The 22,580-nt window shown below is 36.5% G+C and overlaps 1 protein-coding gene across 1 annotated transcript in view; it reads left to right on the top strand.

Moving 5' to 3' along the window:
* The window catches only part of LOC129791827 (homeobox protein dve-1), a 49,917-nt gene that overhangs the window by 5,624 nt on the left and 21,713 nt on the right, over positions 1-22,580 (top strand). Inside the window, exon 2 of the mRNA XM_055830374.1 lies at positions 14,787-15,123. Within this exon, the coding sequence (XP_055686349.1) occupies positions 14,787-15,123 (337 nt within the window). The remainder of the gene's footprint in view (positions 1-14,786; positions 15,124-22,580) is intronic.

The raw sequence follows: 22,580 nt of genomic DNA, 5'->3' as shown, positions 1-22,580 counted from the left end.
TATTAGTAAACTGCTACTAAAGTCTGTAGTAATGGAACATTTACTAAAAAATTTAGTAGTTATAACAGAAAAATTTAGTTATGTTGCCTGGAATCACTAAAATCTTTTGTCATCTTTACTAAAATTTCATTTGGCTCTGATATTTTAGTGAAGGTAACTAAAATTTTTATTTATATTGCTCTTTTACTAAAGTATATAATTTTCTTTATTATTCAACTGAGTTTTTTTTAAACATACTATGTAAGTCAAATGTAATGAATTCAACTTTAATTATCCTTTTAAAATTATTAAAACAAGTTTAAAATTGAACATTTTATCAATTATTATTAATAAAATTAAGATGTTAATTTTAGTCTTCAACAAAACTGAACTGACACTTTTTTTTAATATTCAAAGACATTTAGTTAACACTTGGAGGATTTTGCTGGCCACCGTGGCCAATTCGACTGTTTTTAAATTAATCGCCACAGAATAAAATCTATTAAACATATTGTGATAAATTCTACATCCTTTGTGTAGGGAAGTTCAATTATTACAAGTTCATCGAAAGAAAACTTGGAAAAACATTTTCTTTCTAGAGAAAATTAAGGTCAAAGTTTTGATGTTAGAAACGTCGATCCTCCAAGTGTTAAAAAAAAAAACTTTATTTCAAAATTTAATTCTCATATTACATGTTTATTATAAAGTATTTAATAAAATTGAGTTTTTATAAATATTTAAAAATACCTATAACTTTTCTCTAACATTCGTTTTATGGAATTTATATAAATGGAAACATTTCTATCTAGTTTTCAAAACTCATTTATTGGACCTATGAAATTTTGGAAATTTTGTTATTGAAAATTCCAATAATTCTTAGCCCCTTCTCTATACTTGTCGAGCCTAAAGAGTAGATATAATGTATGTAGGTAAGCTCAAATGAAAATAGAAGTTGAGTAAATGACTTTGTTCTCTTCTCAATCCTCTACAAAAATTCTTAGTTAAACTATACAAAAGAACTTGGTGGGCATGAGGAATGAAAGAAATGAAAAGAGTCGCGCGCAAAAACGCATTCTTTAATCTATCATTAAGTTAATCCAGTGAGCAATGTGTTTGTGCGTTTTGGGGTTTAAGTCCCTCCATTACTGATGGATTGATTTATAGCGTTTAGGTGGCTTTAATTCATACTCACGCCCCATAATCGCTTTTTATTTATTGAGGTGTTTCATATGTGGAAATATATAGGAATGAGAACGTGGGTAACAGCATTTTTCTGATTAGGAGATTAATATCAAATGAGAGATTAATTTTTGGACTCTTTGTCACACTGAAGCTCACATTTTTTTCTTTAACCGAAAAAAAATCATTCTTCTGTCACGCGGGTCTTGGGGAATTTTTCTTGCACCCAAAGGAACCTCTTTTCACAAAATACACCAATTAACCGTCAACTTATTGCTCTCATCATACGCCGTGTGTCAATTAAAATGTTACCTCCGGTGGCCCCCTCATTTTCACCTTCAACTCCCAGTTGTAACACAGTGAGGTTTCGCAGAAAGGTCTCTCGTGTTGAAGGGTTAAAAAACAACCGGATAAAAGATGGAATTCTTTTAAATTAAGAATTGAAAATTTTTAAAGTAAAGAAGTTCTAAAAAAAAGAATAGAAAATTTTGCTTGTTATTTAGCATCTTCCACCGTTTAAGGGTTTACAGAAATCTTCTAATTAATTGAAGAAAGTATAAATTAAGATCAAAATCTTTTGTTAATCTAAATGATAAAGAATACTTGAGTAAAACCAAGACTGAAACCCAAGTTCGAATGTATCTAACTCAAAATCGTAAAGAAACCGACAACAAAACCGTTTAGGGTTGTTGAAAAAATAAAAAAAATTCTTTTCTAATAAAATTATGCAAAAAAAAAATGAAAATTAGGGGCCATATTCAGCGTAAAAGATAAAAGAATTTTGGTATTTACCATAAAAAAACTAGTCTCAAAACTTTTATAAAGTCTCCAAAAATAAAAAATAAAATAAAATAGAATTGGTATTCAAGGTAAAAGTTTTCAGCGAGTTTTCTCTTTTATCATAAAAATGAATTTTGGAGGTCCTTTTATGAGCGTTTTAAGCTATTTTATGCCATTTGATAATGTGAAAAATTATGAATCTGACAGATATTGATCTCTAACTAAAATTATGAAGGCAAAATCATGTTTTTTTTTAGTTTTCGCTGATTATTAACTAAATAATTAATTATTAAATAAAAACAAATAATTAAAAAACCAATTCTTCTCATCCTGTATTTGATAAACTCTTCACAGTTTTGTGGAATAATTTGTAATGACCATTTTAAAGATTTTGCTCATTTTACGACAAAAGTTCATACAACAAAAGTAAATGATTTTTTACGCTGAATATGGCCCTAAAACAAAATTATTTAAACTCCTTATTGAGCCTAGTGCGAAACCTCACTGTAATTCCGCCATACATGGGTATGTAGTGTAAATAAATTCGAGTGTGTGGTGAAGAGTGGATGATGGTTAAGGAGTCACGAGGAGGGGCATGATACGGTCTCATTTCAATTCACACCGAATTCACAATATCAACAACCGGCCACCCCTATAATGCAATCGGCTATTGTTGTAGCATGACGTTCTCACTGTAGCGTTTCTCCGCGGCCGCCTGGTTTATAATTCCTCGAGAGTTTTGGGCTCTGAGGGCGGTTAGTGAGTACATAACATACAATGCTACATATAAAGAGTGATCGGAGGGAACATAACTTTTTATCCGTTATACCAAAATTGGCCAAATGCATCGGCGGTGTCCAGAATTGTGAGCAGTCAGACGTGGGGCGATGGGAATGTCTTTTTTTGCGGGAGTAAAATAAAACAGGTGCACATGTTGTTCAGGAAGTGATAACAACATTCGACAAGAAGGTTATACCTACACACAATTATTCACGTATAAGCGGGATGCGTCTCATTCTGCCACCTCTTTGTTGCCTTTGACCCTCTTTCACGTGGAATCCCCACATTATTTAAAAATGAATTGAATTTCATGTCTGACTGCCACCAAATGACTCGTAAAAACGATGAGCGGTGGGTTATTAATCAGCAAAACTCTTTGTGATGAGATAACACCGAGAAATTGTGTGTGAAAATTCCATCGAATTTTTACCGGCAATATATTCCTCCTCCCCAAGGAAGTATTACTTAAATAGGGGTTGTATAAGTCATTTGAGCGGAACGGTTCTATGAAGTAGCTTCAGAGAGAGAGTCAAAACTCCCCCAAACTACATCGGAGACACTCACTGCCAATTTATCGCTGACAAATTGTACTTAATAGGAAAATTTTCATAGGTATTCAACAGTTTAAACTTTATTTTTTCTGGCTATCCAACAGCAGCCCTTTTATCCCTTTCGAAGACATTTTATTATAAGGCATAAGGGTGACATTCCTTCCACTTCTGCACCATATGACAGAGAGAATGAAAAATCCCTCTCATAACTATGTACATACACATATGTATGTAATTTATTCACAAACGTAGTTTATTCATTGAAGAATTGCTCCTTAATTTAATTCCTTCTCTCACATTAAGTATAAGGTAATTCGACGTGAATACAATGGGTGTGTGTATTTTGAAATGGGGTGTAATTGGAAGCAAAAGGACCTCAGACTACTTCACCGGGAGAGATGTCTGTAGTGACTGATTTACGACCTATTTTGAGTTCCGGGGGCAATATTAGGAAAAAGAAGAATTTTTCTTTGGGAAGAATTTTTTGTGTCCAAATTGAATAATTTTTTTAAAGGAGTTTAGTCACTGTTGTATGGAAAAATTCTTCATTTGAAGAAACAATGAGGAAATAGGTAATGTTATTGATGAGTAAAAAGTATAAGAAATAGTAAAAGAGTTTTCTGATTTTTCCCTAGAATTGACGGGAAATGATCAACAAAGATTTTTCGAAAAATGCAAATAATGACGTCACACACAAATCTATTTTCTTTTATCTTTTTTAATGTAAGAATCATTAATTTTGATTTGATAATTTATTAATGATTTTTGATAATTAATATACATTTTTCATTCATTAAAAGAGACAAAAATCATAATGGTGACGTCATTATTTGTATTTTTCAGCAAATATTTGACGTATTTTTTTTTTGGATAATCTTTGTGGTAAATGGGAAATCTTTTAACGATTTCTTATTCTTTATTTTCATCCTCTACAAAATTAACTGTGTACCGATTCTTCTTTCGAAACATGAATTTTCCACACAACTCTGACTAAACTCCTTTAGCGTGAGTTTTTTTTAATAAAAAAAATTAGGTCCTTTTAGTTTATTTAAATGCCTCAGATTTAAAGCGAAAAATCCACCCACAATTCGTCAAAAAAATCGTCTAAAATTTCAAATTTTGTGTTTATCTTTGCACAGAATAAAATTCTTTCAACGCTAAAGAATGTCTTTCATCTGTGGCTCAATGGTTTTAGTAATTCAGCCTAGTTTGCAAAATTCTTCTAATTCACATTGCCAACTGTTACTATTCATATGATCGCTTAATTAACCTTCCCCTAATGAATTTATCTTTGTACTCAGCTGGCTGATCTCTTCCACTGGCAACTATCCCACGGATTAGATCTTTTTGAATTGTTGAAAAAAAAAAACAAGCATCCCTCTGTGCTGATCAGCTTAATCGAGATAATTCCAACACACCGGAAGGGCTAAAAAAAATTCACTCTCTTTTACCCTCGGGAGGGTTAGATGACAAATATGGGGAGTGTTTTTTCTGTTCATTTTATATATAATTTCCCAACTGACAAAGGAAGCACCTCACTGACAAAAAAAGAAATTAGAGCGAGATGGGAATAAAACACTATTTTATCCCAATCTACCCCTTTTAATGTGAAAAACTGTTGGTGTGTAACAAAATGCAGGTAGGGCGCAGTTTGTTTCTTTTTTTTTGCGGATGTTACGGGAAAAAGAGCATTTTATCGCCCTCCTTTTTCCTATCCGGAATGCCCCTGTGGAGGAAATTGTCGAAAAAATTCATTTCGATACGACCAATTTCATGGGCAATGATTAACGTTCTTCCCGCACTGCCCGATTGCTGGGGAAAGGCGCGTTTTCTTGACCCAACGAGAAGTCTTTAATTTTTTTTTCAATTTCATTTCATGCAAGATCGATAAGCAAAAAAACTGCGATGCAATGTTTGGGTGGTTAAGCACTGGTGGGAAGAAAAAAATAAATAAACACACAACGGGCGGTATTTCAGGTGAGGAGGCACGAGGGGAGCTGTGCCGTGGTGGATTTCGTACAATGTGGGGATCAAGTGGGAATCTTGTCAGTGGTAATCAAAAGGCGGGCCGCCGTTTGATTTCAAAGCCGTTGCGCGATTAGCGGAGGCTACGGGCAATCCTTTAATGCTAACACCCCGTCTTTTGGGAACTTTATAGCGAAGCTTTGGCTTTTGTTGATCGGATTATTCGGTTTTAAGAGCTACTTTTACCTCCTCCAATATTCCCTCACCTGTGTTGTTTTTTTTATTCGTGTTACTCTACGTGAGTATCGGCGTGTGTGAGTATATATTGCTCTTCCATGTGGCTCAGTATCTCTAGATTAGCGCAGCTATGCCTTTTATGTGTGCCGTTCTTCACCAAAAAATAAAGAAGCCGTCCCTCCCGCATGTCTGACCCTACCTGTACTCAATATGGGTTTTTGGAGAGGAAAATGCACTAAACCCCCAGCACCAGATAATGCTCTACCTTAGTGCGGATTTTGCAAAGCTGCTAAGGATTTTTGTATTGTGACACAATATTTTCTTTGACTTTTCCATATCTTACGGATTTTCCCATGAGCGACCTATAAAAATTTATTGCAGGCAATTTCTCTTGTTGACCGCGTCAAGTTTTTCCTCTCATTCAATCCTTTGGAATCATTCAATCCAGATGAATGTTATCTATATAAAAAAATTGAGGGCTTCACTGTTGAAGTTGTAAAGAGAATTAAAATTTTTAGAATTTTTCTTTGGAGAATAATATTCTTTTTTTTTTAATTAGCGGTGATTATGTGAACGAAAATCTTCCGATCTTTAAAGAGTGTTTTTCAAAAGTATTTTCATCAAAATATTTAAGCCAAAAAAGTACTAAATTAAAGTTCAAAATAACCAAAAATTCTTTGAAGAAAGAATCATAGCTAAAAAGGCTCAGATTAAAGACTAGAAGCCTTAAAACTACTAAATTCAAGTTTGAAGTGTATCTATTTTTTTAATTTCATTTCTTTGCGCTATCTTGTTAACCCTTGAAGGATTTTGCTGGACAAAGTGGCCAATTCGACTTTTTTCAAGCGCCATAGAATTAAAATCTACTTAATATTTCGTGATAAATTCTACATCTTTATGTCGGGAAGGTCAATTACTTCAAGTTCGCTTGGAAGAAGCGAAAAGAAAACTTGGAAAAACATTTTCTTTTGAGAAAATTAAGGTCAAAGTTTTGAGGTTAGAAACCTCGATCCTCCAAGTGTTAAACATTGCTTACAGAAAATAAGCATGAAGATGGGATTTCTTAAGAAAATACGTTATTTGCTGGTACTAGTTACGTTTTTTCTCTAATAAAATATTTAAATGCAGAAATTTTATTCAAAAATATTTTTTTTGCATTTACAAATTACTTTTTTTTATCCCTATCGAAATATTAAACAAAGAAACACTTTTTTTAGCTTGGAGAAGAAGCTGAATGAACCGCTCCGACTCTTAGGTGAATTCCTAAAAGATAACAGGATTGCGGTATAATTGTAAATCAATTGTAGGTGGTGGCGGTCCACATGGGTCAATAGACCCGAAGACCTTAGGGAGGGGTGGGTGTTAAAAAAAAAACACTTTTTTTTTACAAAATTGCTTACAATATTTACTTTATTTTTAGTGAATCTCCTTAATATTCTTTTACTGAGCATAAAATCTGAAGAAACTATTTTTTTTACTGTTAAATTTCAATGCTGAGACAGAATTAAAAAAAATAAATAAATATCTTTATTTCCAATTTTATCAACATTAATAATATTATTAATCTTTACTGAGAAAAAAATCTTATCTCAACTTACTTCCTTGGAGTACTTTAGGTCAATTAAAAAAAATATGGTGCACTTACCGAAAATGCTTGCAATGCTCGAAATCCTTCTGAAAAAAAAGGAACTGCGACATGTCCCAGAAGAAGGGAAAAAAATTAATCAAATTTACGATCGTATTCTTTGTGGTTGTTTTCACTTTGGGAAGAAATCAAAATCGTATCCAATCGCTAAACACCAATCGACACGGAACTCATAAAGTGTTATCAAAATAAATTAAAATGATTAATTTCCCAATATGTATCGCCACTTTAGAGGCACATACAAAATTGTTGGGGGTTCTCTCGGAGCGGGGCAGGTAGTATAGATTGAAATTTGCCGCACGACACCTTCTGATAACGATTTGAGCGCGGAAAAAACGCGCGCTACTAAATCCAATTAATAAAAAAGCATTTTAATCTTTCTGTTTTTCTCCACACTCTGTGGACGGGTCGCGGTTTAGACCACCAAACGCCTCTATCAATTGGTTGCTGATGATGTCTTTTGGTGTAAAATATATAGATAAATTTCGGTTAGCTGGTCAGCGAGCGTGAAATGGGTGATTGTTTGTATTTGTGTTAAACAGAAAAATCATTTTGTGTGTAAATTAGAAAAACGTTAGACTATAAAAGTGAATAAACTCCTTTTTGAACATCTATGGATTTTAAAAGATATATTTATTTATTTAATAAAGGGGGTGCCATCATAGCTGATGATTCCCCTGTAAAAAGATATATAAATTATTTCAAGACGAATTAAAATGTTTTTTAAAAAAATAATTAACTTTCTTCAAAAATTTTCTTAATCCAGATTTGTCTGAATTTTTTGAAATTAAGAGCGAAATATGACTTCAAAATCGTCTAGAAAAGTCAATTTTAAACCGAAATTCTTGAAATTTCGTGTAAGAAGTTCTAAAACACTTCATTAAACCGAATGTATTTAACTTTTATGAAGATAAAAACATTTTATGCTATTTTTAATGCACTCAAAATGAAGAATAAAATTTTCTAGTGTGGACAAATCTGGATTAAAAGAAGTTTAAATTTAATTAAAAATGAATTTAGAAAATATTATTCAACATTCAAAAATCAATTAAATAAAATAATTTTAAGATTTATTTTATAAAAAAAGATAAAATAGAAAAATTCTGTCAGATTTGGAGATCACTGAGATCTCTGATCCTCAGAGCACATTTTTTCTTGCACAACGCGAATAGATGATGATAGAAAGGTGAGAGAGATAATTCACATTAATGCGCCAAAGCGATGGATGGATTGCATGAAGAAGTGGTGGTCTGCGAGAATCAATTTGGCAATTTCTATTGGATTTCAAGCCCCCAAATCCCGTAGACACAATTCCCAATTGAATTTGGCTCCCGGTGCAGCGTGGGGCACACGCATTGATGAGGTATGCGCAGTACTTTTTTATTCATCTAGCCCCGCTGCAACAAACGTGATGGATGCTGCACAAATCCATCTCTTCAGGTGAATTGAAAGGCGAAATGCTGCAAAAGACGATGTATTGGCAAAAAAGTGATGTTGTCTTCGAGATGGTTATTTCATCTTTCTGTTTGGCGGATGTTCCACCTAGCGGCTACCGAATTCCACTGTGTATTTAGTCGAGTGCGACACATGATAATGCCCTCGGGAGTTGGTACAGGAGGGAGATGAAGATGCGAGGATATGAAGGGGATCATTGGGTTGAATGCAAAGCAAAAAAAAAACTTGCATTATCGATTGATTGCCCAAAGAGTCGCTTGTTTCGGGGGCCCTTTTTGCCCCTTTTCCCTCTCTCAGCCGACGATGGTAGTTTAACTCACGATAGTTGTTAATTTCTTGCCACCAATCGCCACCATTTAATCTCTCCTCTCCTTTCTGCTTGATTCTCCTTTGAACAGCACCATCGTGGTGTGGTGCGGGGAGCTCTGTGCCAGGACGCGCAAGTACCTCGACACTGTCCATCATTTTCGGAGGCACCCAAATTCCACCGGTGGACGCACAAATATCCAATCAGGGCGACTTGGGGCCTATAATTAGTCCCGAAACTGTCTGATCATGCTCGGTATTAAACAATGTTTAACGATCATCCCAATGGGTCCCACTGGCATGGACCGCGATGCACATTTAACATAATCTACCTTACGCGCTCTGGCTCTCTTCGTCATATCCCCAAGGCGCATCCCATGCGAAGATTGCAATGCGTGGAGGAAGAAATCGATGCACTTTGCATTTATTTTGTCTCTGCCTCCATTGCCCCGCGATCAATGATCGCGCACAGTGGCAATTTCGGGGGGGCAATCTATATGTTGTATTATGTGTGTGCTACCATCAAAACCGGGGCCATGTCCATCCTCGCACTTTTGTCCACTTCTGCGCGCGGTCCATTCGGACAAGTCGCGCTTGAGAAATGCGGGGCAAAAACTAGATTGATTTAATTTCGTACCTGGGCCCCGGCAACGTGATTCCACAAGGGGCAATAACACGCAGGAAAAATCAAAAAATGCAAGCATGTTTCAAGTACCCACCGCGAATCATCGTCATGAATGTGTAACGATAAATGGTATTTACGCGACAAAAACTCGCATCCGATGGTTGTGGCTCCGCTCGAAATTGCGCCCTTATGCGTTTGCTCCTCAGCCTGTGCATCTTGATCCGCACGATTGGGGGTCAGAGCGGGGAGGCAAATGACAATTCGGAATTTTGTGACTGTCCATCTTCGAGGGCCAGATGCTTAATTATTGATTGAGATGTTTTTCTTCCCTCAGCACTCTTATTCGTGTTTTTATCTCTCATCTCATTTTGAGAGATAGCATCAACTATCTTCCCAACCCTCGTCCCACCACCTCCCCGCACGGGATGCTGTACCACATGGAAATTTGCACATTATATGGGCAATTAAGTATGCCACATAATGTACCAGTAGTCATCCTCTTGATTGACTAGGCGAAACCTCGTTCTTTGCATCTTTAAATCCCCGCATGCGGTTCGCATAAAGCGTTTCTTAACCCCCCCTTCCAACACATTTGGCGGGAAAAGCACTTGGCGGGAAAATGTGTGTGTGCGAAAAGGTGCTAGAATTTCCCACAAGCCGGATGTATTTTTCACTCCTCTTCCATTCTTTACCACATCAGGCATTCTTTGCGAATTATGATGTGCATCCGTTGGTGAAATTTTCACGCGGTCGCATTGAGTGCCCCCAAGGCACTGCGTTGAATGCCATGTGGTGTACCTTTTTTTGCCTCGAAAAAAAGAAAAGATCTCCTGACAATAATTAGGGTTAATCTGCATAATAAGTACTTAACTATACATGATATAGAACTTAATCAAAAATGCCAAAAGAATGAACGTTTATGGAAAATTGAGGAGAGAATACTCTGGCTGGAGACTTCTTAAGATGCATTCCTTTCGGACGAGATTAACATGATATATAAAATCATTTTGATTATATTAATTATAATTGACATAAATGGTGGTTGGATACCTACTAAAGGAACTGATGAAGCTGTTGAAACAGTCAGATAGGCTCAAAGGGTTCCAAAAAGAGGAAAATAAGGTGCAAAAAAGAAAATTCTCAATGCAAAGATGAGCTGAAGAATAGTAGGGGATACCGGGGTACAAAAAAAGTCAATTTGCATATATTCTTATCTGCAGGATTCCCCAAGGGCAAGAAAATTTCCTCGATAGGTCATTCTTATAGGAAATTTCCTGACCTACAACTTTGTTTCAGACCGCTTTTCCCTATCTCCACGGGAAATATGAGTTTTCGAGCTCTTCCTGAACCTTCTGACATTTTTTTAAACTCGGTGGGTAAATATAGTCACCAGTGGGGTAAATAAAGTCATTGGAATTTTCTTACATTTCTAATGATTTTCCACCTGAGAGATTGATAGTATTGATAGCTAAACTTCTCACCTCTTGATCTGTTACAAGGAATTTCACTTTTGTACCCATTAAAACAAAATTTTGCGATAATCTCAATACACAAGAGTTTGGGAAATGGGCCAAAAAGTTATTTTCTCTTTTAACTCTTAAAGTATGATCGGATAACCTCCAAATTACAGTGAAATATTGTAGGTTGGTTGGGCTTCTCACCATAATTTTTTCCCGATTTTTCCGATTTATAAGTTTGAAGAAATAGCATTTCAAAATTCCAAAATGACTTTTTTTACCCCAGTCTCCCCTAGTAAGAGAAAAATGCTCCCAAAAGTACTAATAGATTAATTATTTTTGAGAATTTGACACATAAAGTTTGAAAAATATCATTTTTTTTTAAAATAAATTTCATGATTCGACGAAAGGATGATCATTTCAATTCAAAGAAAATTAATTATGCTTAACTCAAAGAGTCTTATGCATTCTACATGAATTTATCCCCTTGCATGTAACTGAAATTAACTTTTAAATTATTCTAGTTCATGGTTAAAGATCCAAGAAAAGTGTGATCATTTTGTATATTTCCCAGAGCTTTTCCGGAAAATGACCACGCCTTTCTGTGGTCTGGAGCCCTATATCTTAGGCGGACTAACGTCATACAACATGAATAAGACTCTTTGCACACAAAAATGCCAATATCAATAAATTTATAATTAAATTTAATAATTTTCCTGCATTCCATTCATGCCATTCACAATCAATTTGCAATTTGTTCGAGAATCAAGAAAGCAAAAAGAAGAAAAGAATTTCTTTCAAAGAAATTATTCCTGTAGTGTACCCTTTTCACCCAAAACCTGCTTTCCCTTTATGCTCCCCATTAACATTCCATATGGCAAGATTGAGAGTAAACTCCCCGCGATATTAAAGGCACATAAACACTGTATTTTTCATTCAAGTTTTGTGCCACTGTATTCAAGTGGAATGTCATCGAATTTTTCCAATGGAAAAATCCATCTGCAATTCGTGTAAATTGTTTTGGGATCAAAAATTAAATTCGTTCTTGCGGGAGCTTCCATCTAATTGGGGAAAATTCCATTCGAGCGGGGGGCTGTTCTCTGTGATCAAAAAGAAAAGGTCTTCCAATTAATTTTTGCTGCAGAGCATCGAGAGTAGTGGAGGAAACGCACTGTGCGAGAATGAGAATGGGAGTGAAGGAGATTAAAAATGCTGTATGCGTGCATTTAATGCGCCACCCGGGTGTGATTAACCCGACAGTTTTGGGAAGGAAGTAAATCTGTCTCAGGCACTTATCATGAATCCAGTTCCGGTGACAGTGATAATGCCATTTTGTAAATTGAATTGCATGTTAAATAATGCAGTAGACGAGATAGTTAAAAGATTATTTGTATATGTATGCAGAGAGTATGCGCTTTGGAGGTCTTTGGCTTAAGAACAGGATGGCTCTCTCGGGGTGTGTGGTGTGATAAATTTTAATCACTTAACACGATGTTTATGAGACTGTTGATTCATCCATTGAGTGCTCTATATGTATGCTATAATAATGCTACGCAATGGATTGAGATGTCATGTGGATTGTGGGAATGCCACTAAATGAATGATGATTGCTTAGAATAGACTAGACAATATTCATCTCATCATCCCGTAGGAGTCGCCTCCTGGGTGTAAGATGAGCTGCTGCCTGCCTACCTACCTACCCTTCCCCCTGCGCCCTGTGTGAAGCACCCTGTGGGAGAGGGTGGATGGGAAAAATTAATGAGCAATTCACTTGTGATGTACACCTCATGGGCTAATCTTTGGCTGAAACTTTCGACTTCCGTCTTCTTCGTATAATGATTTATGAACTACGCCATGAAACTTCCTCTCTCTCTCATGGCTATAGCCACTGGCGAAGCAAAAGGATATTTTGCAAAAGTTCCCCCATCCGTGTAAAATGGGTGAAAATTTGAAAGAGAAAACTTTAATCTCAATGGTGGAAGCCCCTCGTGCGTCCCGCAATGTAAAAATTTCTCACCAGAGACCAATTCTTTGAGACAATAGCGATGGCGCGTTGTTGTTTTCATCTCCGCACTGATGGTGGAATTTGTCCATTTCTCAAGATTGACGATTGACACATTTTACTTATGGTGTGAGGACGAATCACATTTCATGTTCAATTGGAGATATTCGTGATTCTACTTAACATCGATTGACCCCCAGATTAGAGCCGTATATTACAAGTGAAAGAGCTCAAGCTGGTTGTATGGTGACGCAAACACTCAAATATTAATTTTGTGTCAATGCAAAACGCCATCAGAGATGAACTATTCTCGTGGATCTGGAGCACCAGGCTGGCCTGACAAAGTCAATATCATAATACACAACCACATGAGCCCATGCAACATTGAGCAAGCAGACATGGACGCACCTCCGTTGAAATATTCATTTAGATGCAAAGGAAAATCCTCACAATATGGTCAAACCAAATGCTTGTCTTCATCACCTTGAGATGGTGTTGCCCCTGAAGATTTAATGCTTAATTCCTCACCTATAGGGAATTCCCTCATGGATTTTCTAATATATACACTATGCAATAGCTTATGAGAAATTTTATAAATTAAATAAGGAGTCTCTTCATTTTTAGGGGATTTTTTTCTTATCAAAAAAAGAAAAATATTTTTTTGCGGATCTAACACTTTAGAAAACTTTAAGAGGAAGAAGAATTAGGGTAATGCTTTATTTGGGAAAATTTTTCCATATTCTTCCACCTAGTTCTAGTAAAAAAAAAGAAAATTTCTTTGGTTTTTCTTGAATTCTTTATAATTCTTCACAATATTTTAGATTAGCTGTTTTAATTTGTATTTTATTATTTTATCATGAGGTTCACATCGTGAATAAACTCCTTTCTGAACATAAAATTTATCTAATGAAAGAGATTCTTCATTGATACATTATTATGTAGAATAATTGATCATTCAATGAACACGGTTAATTTTTAAAGATGATCAAAAATGAATAAAAATCCTAAAAGAGAAATTTTCCACTAGGATTAGTTGTGGAAAGCTAGTAGAGATTTGCTCAAAAATGAAAAGAATTACATCATAATTTTTCTTTTAAAATATAAAATTATGACGCAATTTTTGCAATTTTTTGAGAAAAGAATTTTTTCATTAATCAGTGACTAAACTCCTTTTCTGGTTTCTCGGCTAGAAACTGAAATTTTCTTGTTTCGTGTTCTTATTTCTTTTAATTATTTTTAGCTCAAAATAATTGAGAAAATCTTTCAGATAATTAGAGCTTCTTCTATAACCTAAATTTTTCAAGAATTTATTATTATCTACTTTACTATACTTAAGAAAAATTAATTTTTTTAGGCAATTTTCATGGCTCTAAACGCTCTAAATAAAAAAATCTACATTTCCGTTAAGTTTAAAAATTCCCACGCCTGCATTTCTATGCCAATAACGCCATTGTGAATTTATTTTCCTGCACTTTTACTTTAAGTTTAAGAGCGAACTTTTCACAATTTTCTTATCACAAATCATCCACGAGACTGTAATTTATTTAGCGAGAAAATTCCATAAATTCAACGTTGAAGTGATCCTCTAAAGTAGTGTCGCGACGAGAATTGCTTATAGACATCGATATTGAGGCCTTGTGTGGCGCGCTTAGATGTTAATTAGGTGTCATCAGATATAAATTGATACAGATTTGATAGGAGAGTCCCCACAGGCGCGTAGTGGGATAAATAATTCGGAATTAGAGTAAATTAATCTTAATTGCCATAAATCTATCACGATGAATTTCGCGTGACACCCGAATGTTTTTTTTTGTATGCTTTTCAGACTCAAGCCCTTGCGCTCACGAGGTCAAAAACACCCAAAGATGAGCAACCATCGCCACCGAGTGGGCAGGATGCGAGGAGTCCACGTGAGCGCTCGAGGAGTCCAAAGTATCGTCCATCCTCGAATGCATCGTCGAGTCATGCAAATCAAGAGCAACTGCCCACTGCTGCCATTGCAACCACCCCAACACCCGCATCCAACTACTTTGGCCTTGCCGCCAAGGGTGGTGTTACGGGGCCAAATGTTCAGAGTGGAAATATCACGGAAAATGGAACAACACAGAGCAACAATTCCCCACCAGTCGACAGGAAGGATTTTGATTTTTCCAAAGTAAATTGTAAGTAGAAGAAAAGAATTTTCTTTTGAATATTGAAAATTTAATCATTCTGCCCCTTTAAATCCCTAAAAAAAACATACTAAAAATCATAAACAATAATCGTAATTTCTTTTGAAAATTCCCCATTTATGCGTAAATGCGGAAAATCTTTCTATAAAGCCCCCCTGGAACATTTTAGGTGTGTGTAAATATTGCAAATCTGTCATACATTGTGGTGAAAATATCAATTTTGGGGATGCAATGGGGTTCTCTCTGGGGGGAAAATGCGTGTATATAAATGGAAAATACTCATTGATTTTGGGTCACATATAGAGGCGCTTTTGCAATTTTCGCGCGATTAATCAATTGGCCGGTCCCAATACTGCATACAATCCTTTCGTGTTGCTCGGAATTTGTTTACGCGCGTAATATTTATTGTGCAGATTAAAGGCACCCAATGCACCCGGACTATCTCCAATAATATGAATGACGCACCTGATTTTATTAAATAAATTACCGATATTTACGCATTTATGTATCCCCCAGCAGGCAGTGTGCAAATATTTGGACGACGTCTCACAATATTTTGGTTGCTTTTTCAATTTGTGCGGATATGCACTCGAAATTCCCTATATATAGTACACATACATATATAGCAGCAGCACATGCAACCCCCCCATTCCCCAATCTTAATCCCTAATCCTATTTCCCATCCCTCATGGTATTCATGAAGGGTGAATGGTGCCGAAACTGAAATCAATTCCACATTCTCTGAGCTTTTGCGCCCAAAGCCCTTGGGAAGGATATGTGTGTGCCTGTATGTGTGTGTATCTCCTGTAGAACTCAATATATAATAGTACCTAAGTATATAGAATGAAGTAAATCCACCATCTGAAATGGGGATGCGATAATCTCTCTTCGGGAGCTCCTGGCATGGGGACACAAAAGGTTCAGCGCGGCGGGATTTACGTCAGAAGATGGGATAAAGCTTTCCGGATTATAATGCGAAAATCTCCTAGCAAATCCGCACAAGCTGAAAGCTCACAAATCCACCCCATCCGTGGCATATGAAATAATTTATACTCTCGATATAGATTCAGTGAGATGCGATGCCCATGATGCAGATCATTATATGGGAAACTAGTCAACCCGAGCCCCCAATCACGTGTGAGCAAACTCAATTTTAAGTTGTAAAAGGGGGGCATATATTACGGTACCCTGAAAAATTCTAAAAATAAAAAAATCCCGTTATCTGACCCTTCAGCAGGTAGAAAATGGGAAAAAAACAATTTTTCTGTGGGGGCGCTATAAAGGGGGGTTGGGGCGGAATCCCATATAGCGCTTGCAACTCGTATTGACCCCCTCTACCCCCATACCAAATTTCATCAAGATCGGCCCAGCCGTTTCGGAGGAGTTCATGTGCCACAGACAGACAGACAAACATTTTCAGCTTTATATATTAAGATATCTTTGATATGTTGGGATGATTTTTGGAAAGCTTTGATTTCTCCCCGCATCCATATTAAATTCTCTCTTTTGTGGATGATGGCAACGCGGGCGGGTGGGGGAAGTGGGAGAGGTTTAGCTACAATATTCGGGGGAGAGGGGATGGTGGTTCCGGGATCATGCGAGGATGCTGGAGGATGCGGCTCTAAAACTGAAAACAGCATTGGGAATAAGTGAGAGGGAGAGTGTGGTGAATTGTAGATGAAGAGACGCGCGGGTAAATGCAAAGAGCACGGAAATCTGTGTATTGAAATCCCAAGGATTAGAGATTTATGTTCGACCTCCACACACAGAGAGTCCTGGGTTGCAGTGGAGAGCTTCGTCTCATTCACCAGTCAGCCCACCTCGTCCTCTCGACTGGACATTGTTCCCCAAAACTCAATACACGGGCAAGTCGGCTTATTTTATCCCTCCTGCCATGCACCATGAAATGCTGAATTTGGAGTATTTCATTTCCACCCCCCACCCCCCAAAAGAGCCCACACCACCTCCCCACTATACACATATATGGGTGTACGTACACCCCCATGGTCACCATGGATGTTGCATCGGATGGCTAAGCGCTAAGCGGGATTGTAGCGAAAATCCGGTGCTGAATGATGGGGTTGATAGAAAACCTCCCCTTTACATTCGCATCATTCATGGGCACACACATCCATCCCCTTTTTACATAATACACAACCAGGATGGCTACATGTGATGCAACAACGTTGACGGCTCATCAGAGATTTTGTGTCAGGGCCAAACAGGTAAATCCGTTGGAATACAAACGAAATCCCTGAGCGAGGAGCTACATATACAGCAAAAGGATGAAAGAAAAAAACACCATCCTTCCCATTGCACTAACACAATTCCTTTCTCACACTCGCGCGCATTATGAGATTATCCCCGACGATAGACCCTTGCAGGGGATATAAAAGCCTCGGCTGGGAAGGGGTATGGGCAGCACATGGTGCAATCTCTCTATCATTCTGAATTAAATTGTCATCATCCTTCAGCTCACGATGGGTGCTTTATTCACTCAATGAAGTGCATTTGGAAACGTGATAAAAAGGAAAGTGATGATTTTCCACTGAAAAACACCTCAGATGGTGAACAGAGAGGTGTTTGCACCAGTTATACAATGTTTTGATTTTTTGCTTTAGATTAAATTCTTTAAAAATTAAATTACTGGGACAAATCTGAAAATCCTGGTTATAATAAGATATTCTGGATTTTGTCGGCAGACAAAATCCTGGTTATAATAAGATATTCTGGATTTTGTCGGCAGACAAAATCCTGGTTATATTAGGATATTCTGGATTTTGTCGGCAGACAAAATCCTGGTTATAATAAGATATTCTGGATTTTGTCGGCAGACAAAATCCTGGTTATAATAAGATATTCTGGATTTTGTCGGCAGACAAAATCCTGGTTATAATAAGATATTCTGGATTTTGTCGGCAGACAAAATCCAGGTTATATTAAGATATTCTGGATTTTGTCGGCAGACAAAATCCTGGTTATAATAAGATATTCTGGATTTTGTCGGCAGACAAAATCCTGGTTATAATAAGATATTCTGGATTTTGTCGGCAGACAAAATCCAGGTTATATTAAGATATTCTGGATTTTGTCGGCAGACAAAATCCTGGTTATAATAAGATATTCTGGATTTTGTCGGCAGACAAAATCCTGGTTATAATAAGATATTCTGGATTTTGTCGGCAGACAAAATCCTGGTTATAATAAGATATTCTGGATTTTGTCGGCAGACAAAATCCTGGTTATAATAAGATATTCTGGATTTTGTCGGCAGACAAAATCCTGGTTATAATAAGATATTCTGGATTTTGTCGGCAGACAAAATCCTGGTTTTAATAAGATATTCTGGATTTTGTCGGCAGACAAAATCCAGGTTATATTAAGATATTCTGGATTTTGTCGGCAGACAAAATCCAGGTTATATTAAGATATTCTGGATTTTGTCGGCAGACAAAATCCTGGTTATAATAAGATATTCTGGATTTTGTCGGCAGACAAAATCCTGGTTATAATAAGATATTCTGGATTTTGTCGGCAGACAAAATCCTGGTTATAATAAGATATTCTGGATTTTGTCGGCAGACAAAATCCAGCTTATATTAAGATATTCTGGATTTTGTCGGCAGACAAAATCCTGGTTATAATAAGATATTCTGGATTTTGTCGGCAGACAAAATCCTGGTTATAATAAGATATTCTGGATTTTGTCGGCAGACAAAATCCAGGTTATATTAAGATATTCTGGATTTTGTCGGCAGACAAAATCCAGGTTATATTAAGATATTCTGGATTTTGTCGGCAGACAAAATCCTGGTTATAATAAGATATTCTGGATTTTGTCGGCAGACAAAATCCTGGTTATAATAAGATATTCTGGATTTTGTCGGCAGACAAAATCCTGGTTATAATAAGATATTCTGGATTTTGTCGGCAGACAAAATCCAGGTTATATTAAGATATTCTGGATTTTGTCGGCAGACAAAATCCTGGTTATAATAAGATATTCTGGATTTTGTCGGCAGACAAAATCCTGGTTATAATAAGATATTCTGGATTTTGTCGGCAGACAAAATCCTGGTTATAATAACACATTTAACATGTTTAACACATTTTTTTTTATCATGATTCATAAACCAGGTAATGGACTGTAGAACACTCCCTTTCCCTAAAATTCAAAAATAAAAAAATGTGATCAATTTCCGTGCCTCTCAAAATATTTCACCATCGACACCCAATAAATATAATTTGATTCCCAGCGTGTCAATGAATAGCGTGGAATCCCTGTGAGATATTTACTGAATACTGGAGGAATTTTTTGGGTACGTACCTTTGGGTACCACACCATGAGTGAATGCCGGTGTGGCAGGAAGGAAGAGGCGAGAACCAACACTCATATGGATTTCAAACATCATTAGGGTTCTGTATGATGCCATTGAGCGACCCTTTTATTGCTATTTTATTTCATTCAGCACTGCTGAATAGAAGAACTCAAATCCTCGATGCATTTCATACAAAATAAATTTTCTTATTCGAGATTTACGGATTTGAATACACAATCCGGAGGGTCTCGTCTTTTGTCGAAAAAAAAAACTCCGCGTTCGTTGAATGGGAAGAAAAACAGCGTGGTGTATTGTATGTTATGGGATGGTAAATCCCCTTTTGGATTAATCTCTAACCGACTCTAATTTGCTGAGAATGCATTCTGATGGGTTTTATGGAGAGGATTTTGAAAATCTTCTCCTCGCACTATATATCATGTCGTTTTTGGCATAGTCCAATGATTTTTGTGACTACATACGCAATTTGTGCGCCCCTGTGGACTTTGAGAAAAATCACTCATTCGATTCGCATTATGTTAGCACCATGCATAGGAAATTCGGTCGAGCCATTCATAATACATTGGCAAAGAGGATGGAGAGACAGAGAGTGTCCTGAAGATTGGATAGAGAGAGTCTGGCAGGAAGAGTGTTAGTTGAGCGGCAAAATATCGAGTGAAGCATTGTACGAGAGGGGGTTTGTGTGCCTTTATCCCTTTATCTGGATTTCCTATAATCCCATCAGCCGGAGCGGGCTTATGGATAACGGATTTACGTTACTCACCCCACATACATACATTTTCCCACCACCCCAAGTGAGTATTGTACTCTGTCGCCGTATGTAGGTATTATATATAATGTTCTCCACTTCCCTATCCTTCCTATGTACATATATCCTTCCTGCCATGTGAAAATGTCCCTGTGTTTTGCGACTGCCAGGCCAGGATTCATCCTATATACATCACCGTGTTTTTTTGCCCCATTTCACGAGTCTAGCAGATCTTGTTTCACTTTCTCGCCAATTGTGTGAATGTTTTTGACTTCTTGGCTCTTTTTGCACATCCATTGCAATACTGTCGAAGTATTTTGTTCAAAGTTCCTTGAACATAATATTTAGTTTTTAACTTTAAAATAATTTTTAATGATTTGTGTTCCGAGGATTTAAATTATTTAACGTATTTTTTTTTAAAGAAAATTAAATCAACACAATTTAACAAAAAAGTATTCTAAATGTATATTCACCGTAAATCTAATTTAATCCAAATAAAATATCCAATATAGTATTGATTTAAATTTCATAGACGAGCGTTGATTTGATTTTGAAAATGATTGGCCATCAGCTTTGCGTTTAGATTCCATTTTCGGTTCTCATACAATTTTTAGATACTCGCAGCCTAGCAAATATTATAACAAAATCCCCCTGGTGGACAAATAAATTCGGAAACAAATCGCATTTGGGTGGCGAGCGCCTCCCCACACCCACTCAAACCATCCCTTTTTGACCACCTTTTGCACCGACGAAAGAGATAGAGTCGCACGGAACGAATCACATTTAATCCTCGAGCCTCGCTAATGCTCTAATTCCTGCTATGTGTTAATCCTGAACAACACAGTATTATGTACTGCCGTACGGGTCATATACACTATCTATATGGTATACTACCTGATTTATCTGATGCCTCGCGCATGCAACAGAGCGCCAGCTGTTGATGATGTGGACTACGGCATCGGAGGGGTTTATACCGGCAGCACACATAGAGTATAAGAGATTCGAGAGTGTTTGGCATTTTATATGGCTGGCTATGCTGGAGATGGTGACGTGAGGAAAATTTACATCAATCCATGCTCAATATTTCCAGATAAACTCTCTCTCTCTCTCGGCTTAAGCTCCCTTCACATTCACTCAACTTCGCATAAATCCTTCCCTTTAACCCTCTCTCCAGCTGATTTACAAAGATATTTAGGCGTGAGAGATTTTTTTTATTCTGGAAATAAACTTCAGAGTTCTTAAAGAACTATCAGGGATGGATTATGAGGATTTTAGAACCTACAATAGTTAATGATAAATTGTTTGATTACGTATTTGTTATTTGTGTATTGACGCTGAGAAGGCGAAAACATATTTTCTCAACCTTTTCAATAAAGGAGTTTATTCATCGGTCTATGGAAAACTTCCACAGGGTTAAAAAACTCACATTTTGAAACATTTTTCAATAATCTTCGCCGACTTTCTTCTATGCTGTCCCTGTGGAAAATGGAAAGTTTCTTTAGCAATTTCTTAAGCTTTTTTAACACTTGGAGGGCCCAACATATGGTCTAACGCGGAGGACTAAGTACCAGTTGATAAAATATGCTCAATAAATAATTATTAATCAGTTTATTCAACGAGGATTGAAAGTTTCACTAATTCTTGATCTTTTTCAAGCATTCCTGCACATAAGGGATGGTCACGTTATTTTGGAAACTCTATCGAGCTAAAATAACATTTTGCTGTGTACTCAGTGACGTCACCGTACCACGTGGCACATCACTTTGTTCACATTTTTGACAACTAGCGCCACGATTGCTGATACTCGGAATTAAGATTTAACACCGAAAAAAACAGTTTTTGATCGATTTTGTTCGCCCGAGTTTCCAAAATAACGTGACCATCCCTTAATTACTAAATATTTAATTGAGAAAATCGTCACTGAAAAAAAATTGCATAGAATCGATGCAAAAATGCCAATTCAAACGACTTTTTTAGCTGCAGATTTGCTTAATTTATTATTGTGCCTAAATCATCACAAACTTTGATTTTTCAAGTAACTTTTTGGTCACTTCCGGCAATAAAATTAGTTCATATTAATGATTTTCACCGAGGAAAAGTGAACAAAAGTACTTTTGAGAAATATGGAGAAACATAACCTCAAAACAATGGCTAAAATGTATGGGATTTTGACTGGTAATGAGTACCAATTTCATCTTCCGCGTTGGTTTCTGACTTTGATCTCAATTATCTCCCAAAGAAAAGACTTTTCTCGAGATTTTCTTTCTGTTAAGTCCTCCAAGTGTTAATGCACTACAAATAAAATGGGTCAAAAATGGGCCATGAATGAGGAAGTTTTTCATAGACAGATGAATAAACTCCTT

The sequence above is a fragment of the Lutzomyia longipalpis genome, chromosome 3 (genome assembly GCF_024334085.1).
Source record: "Lutzomyia longipalpis isolate SR_M1_2022 chromosome 3, ASM2433408v1".
NCBI lineage: Eukaryota > Metazoa > Arthropoda > Insecta > Diptera > Psychodidae > Lutzomyia > Lutzomyia longipalpis.
The sequence above is the reverse complement of the archived record's forward strand: the minus strand, read 5'-3'. Positions and strand labels throughout refer to the sequence as shown.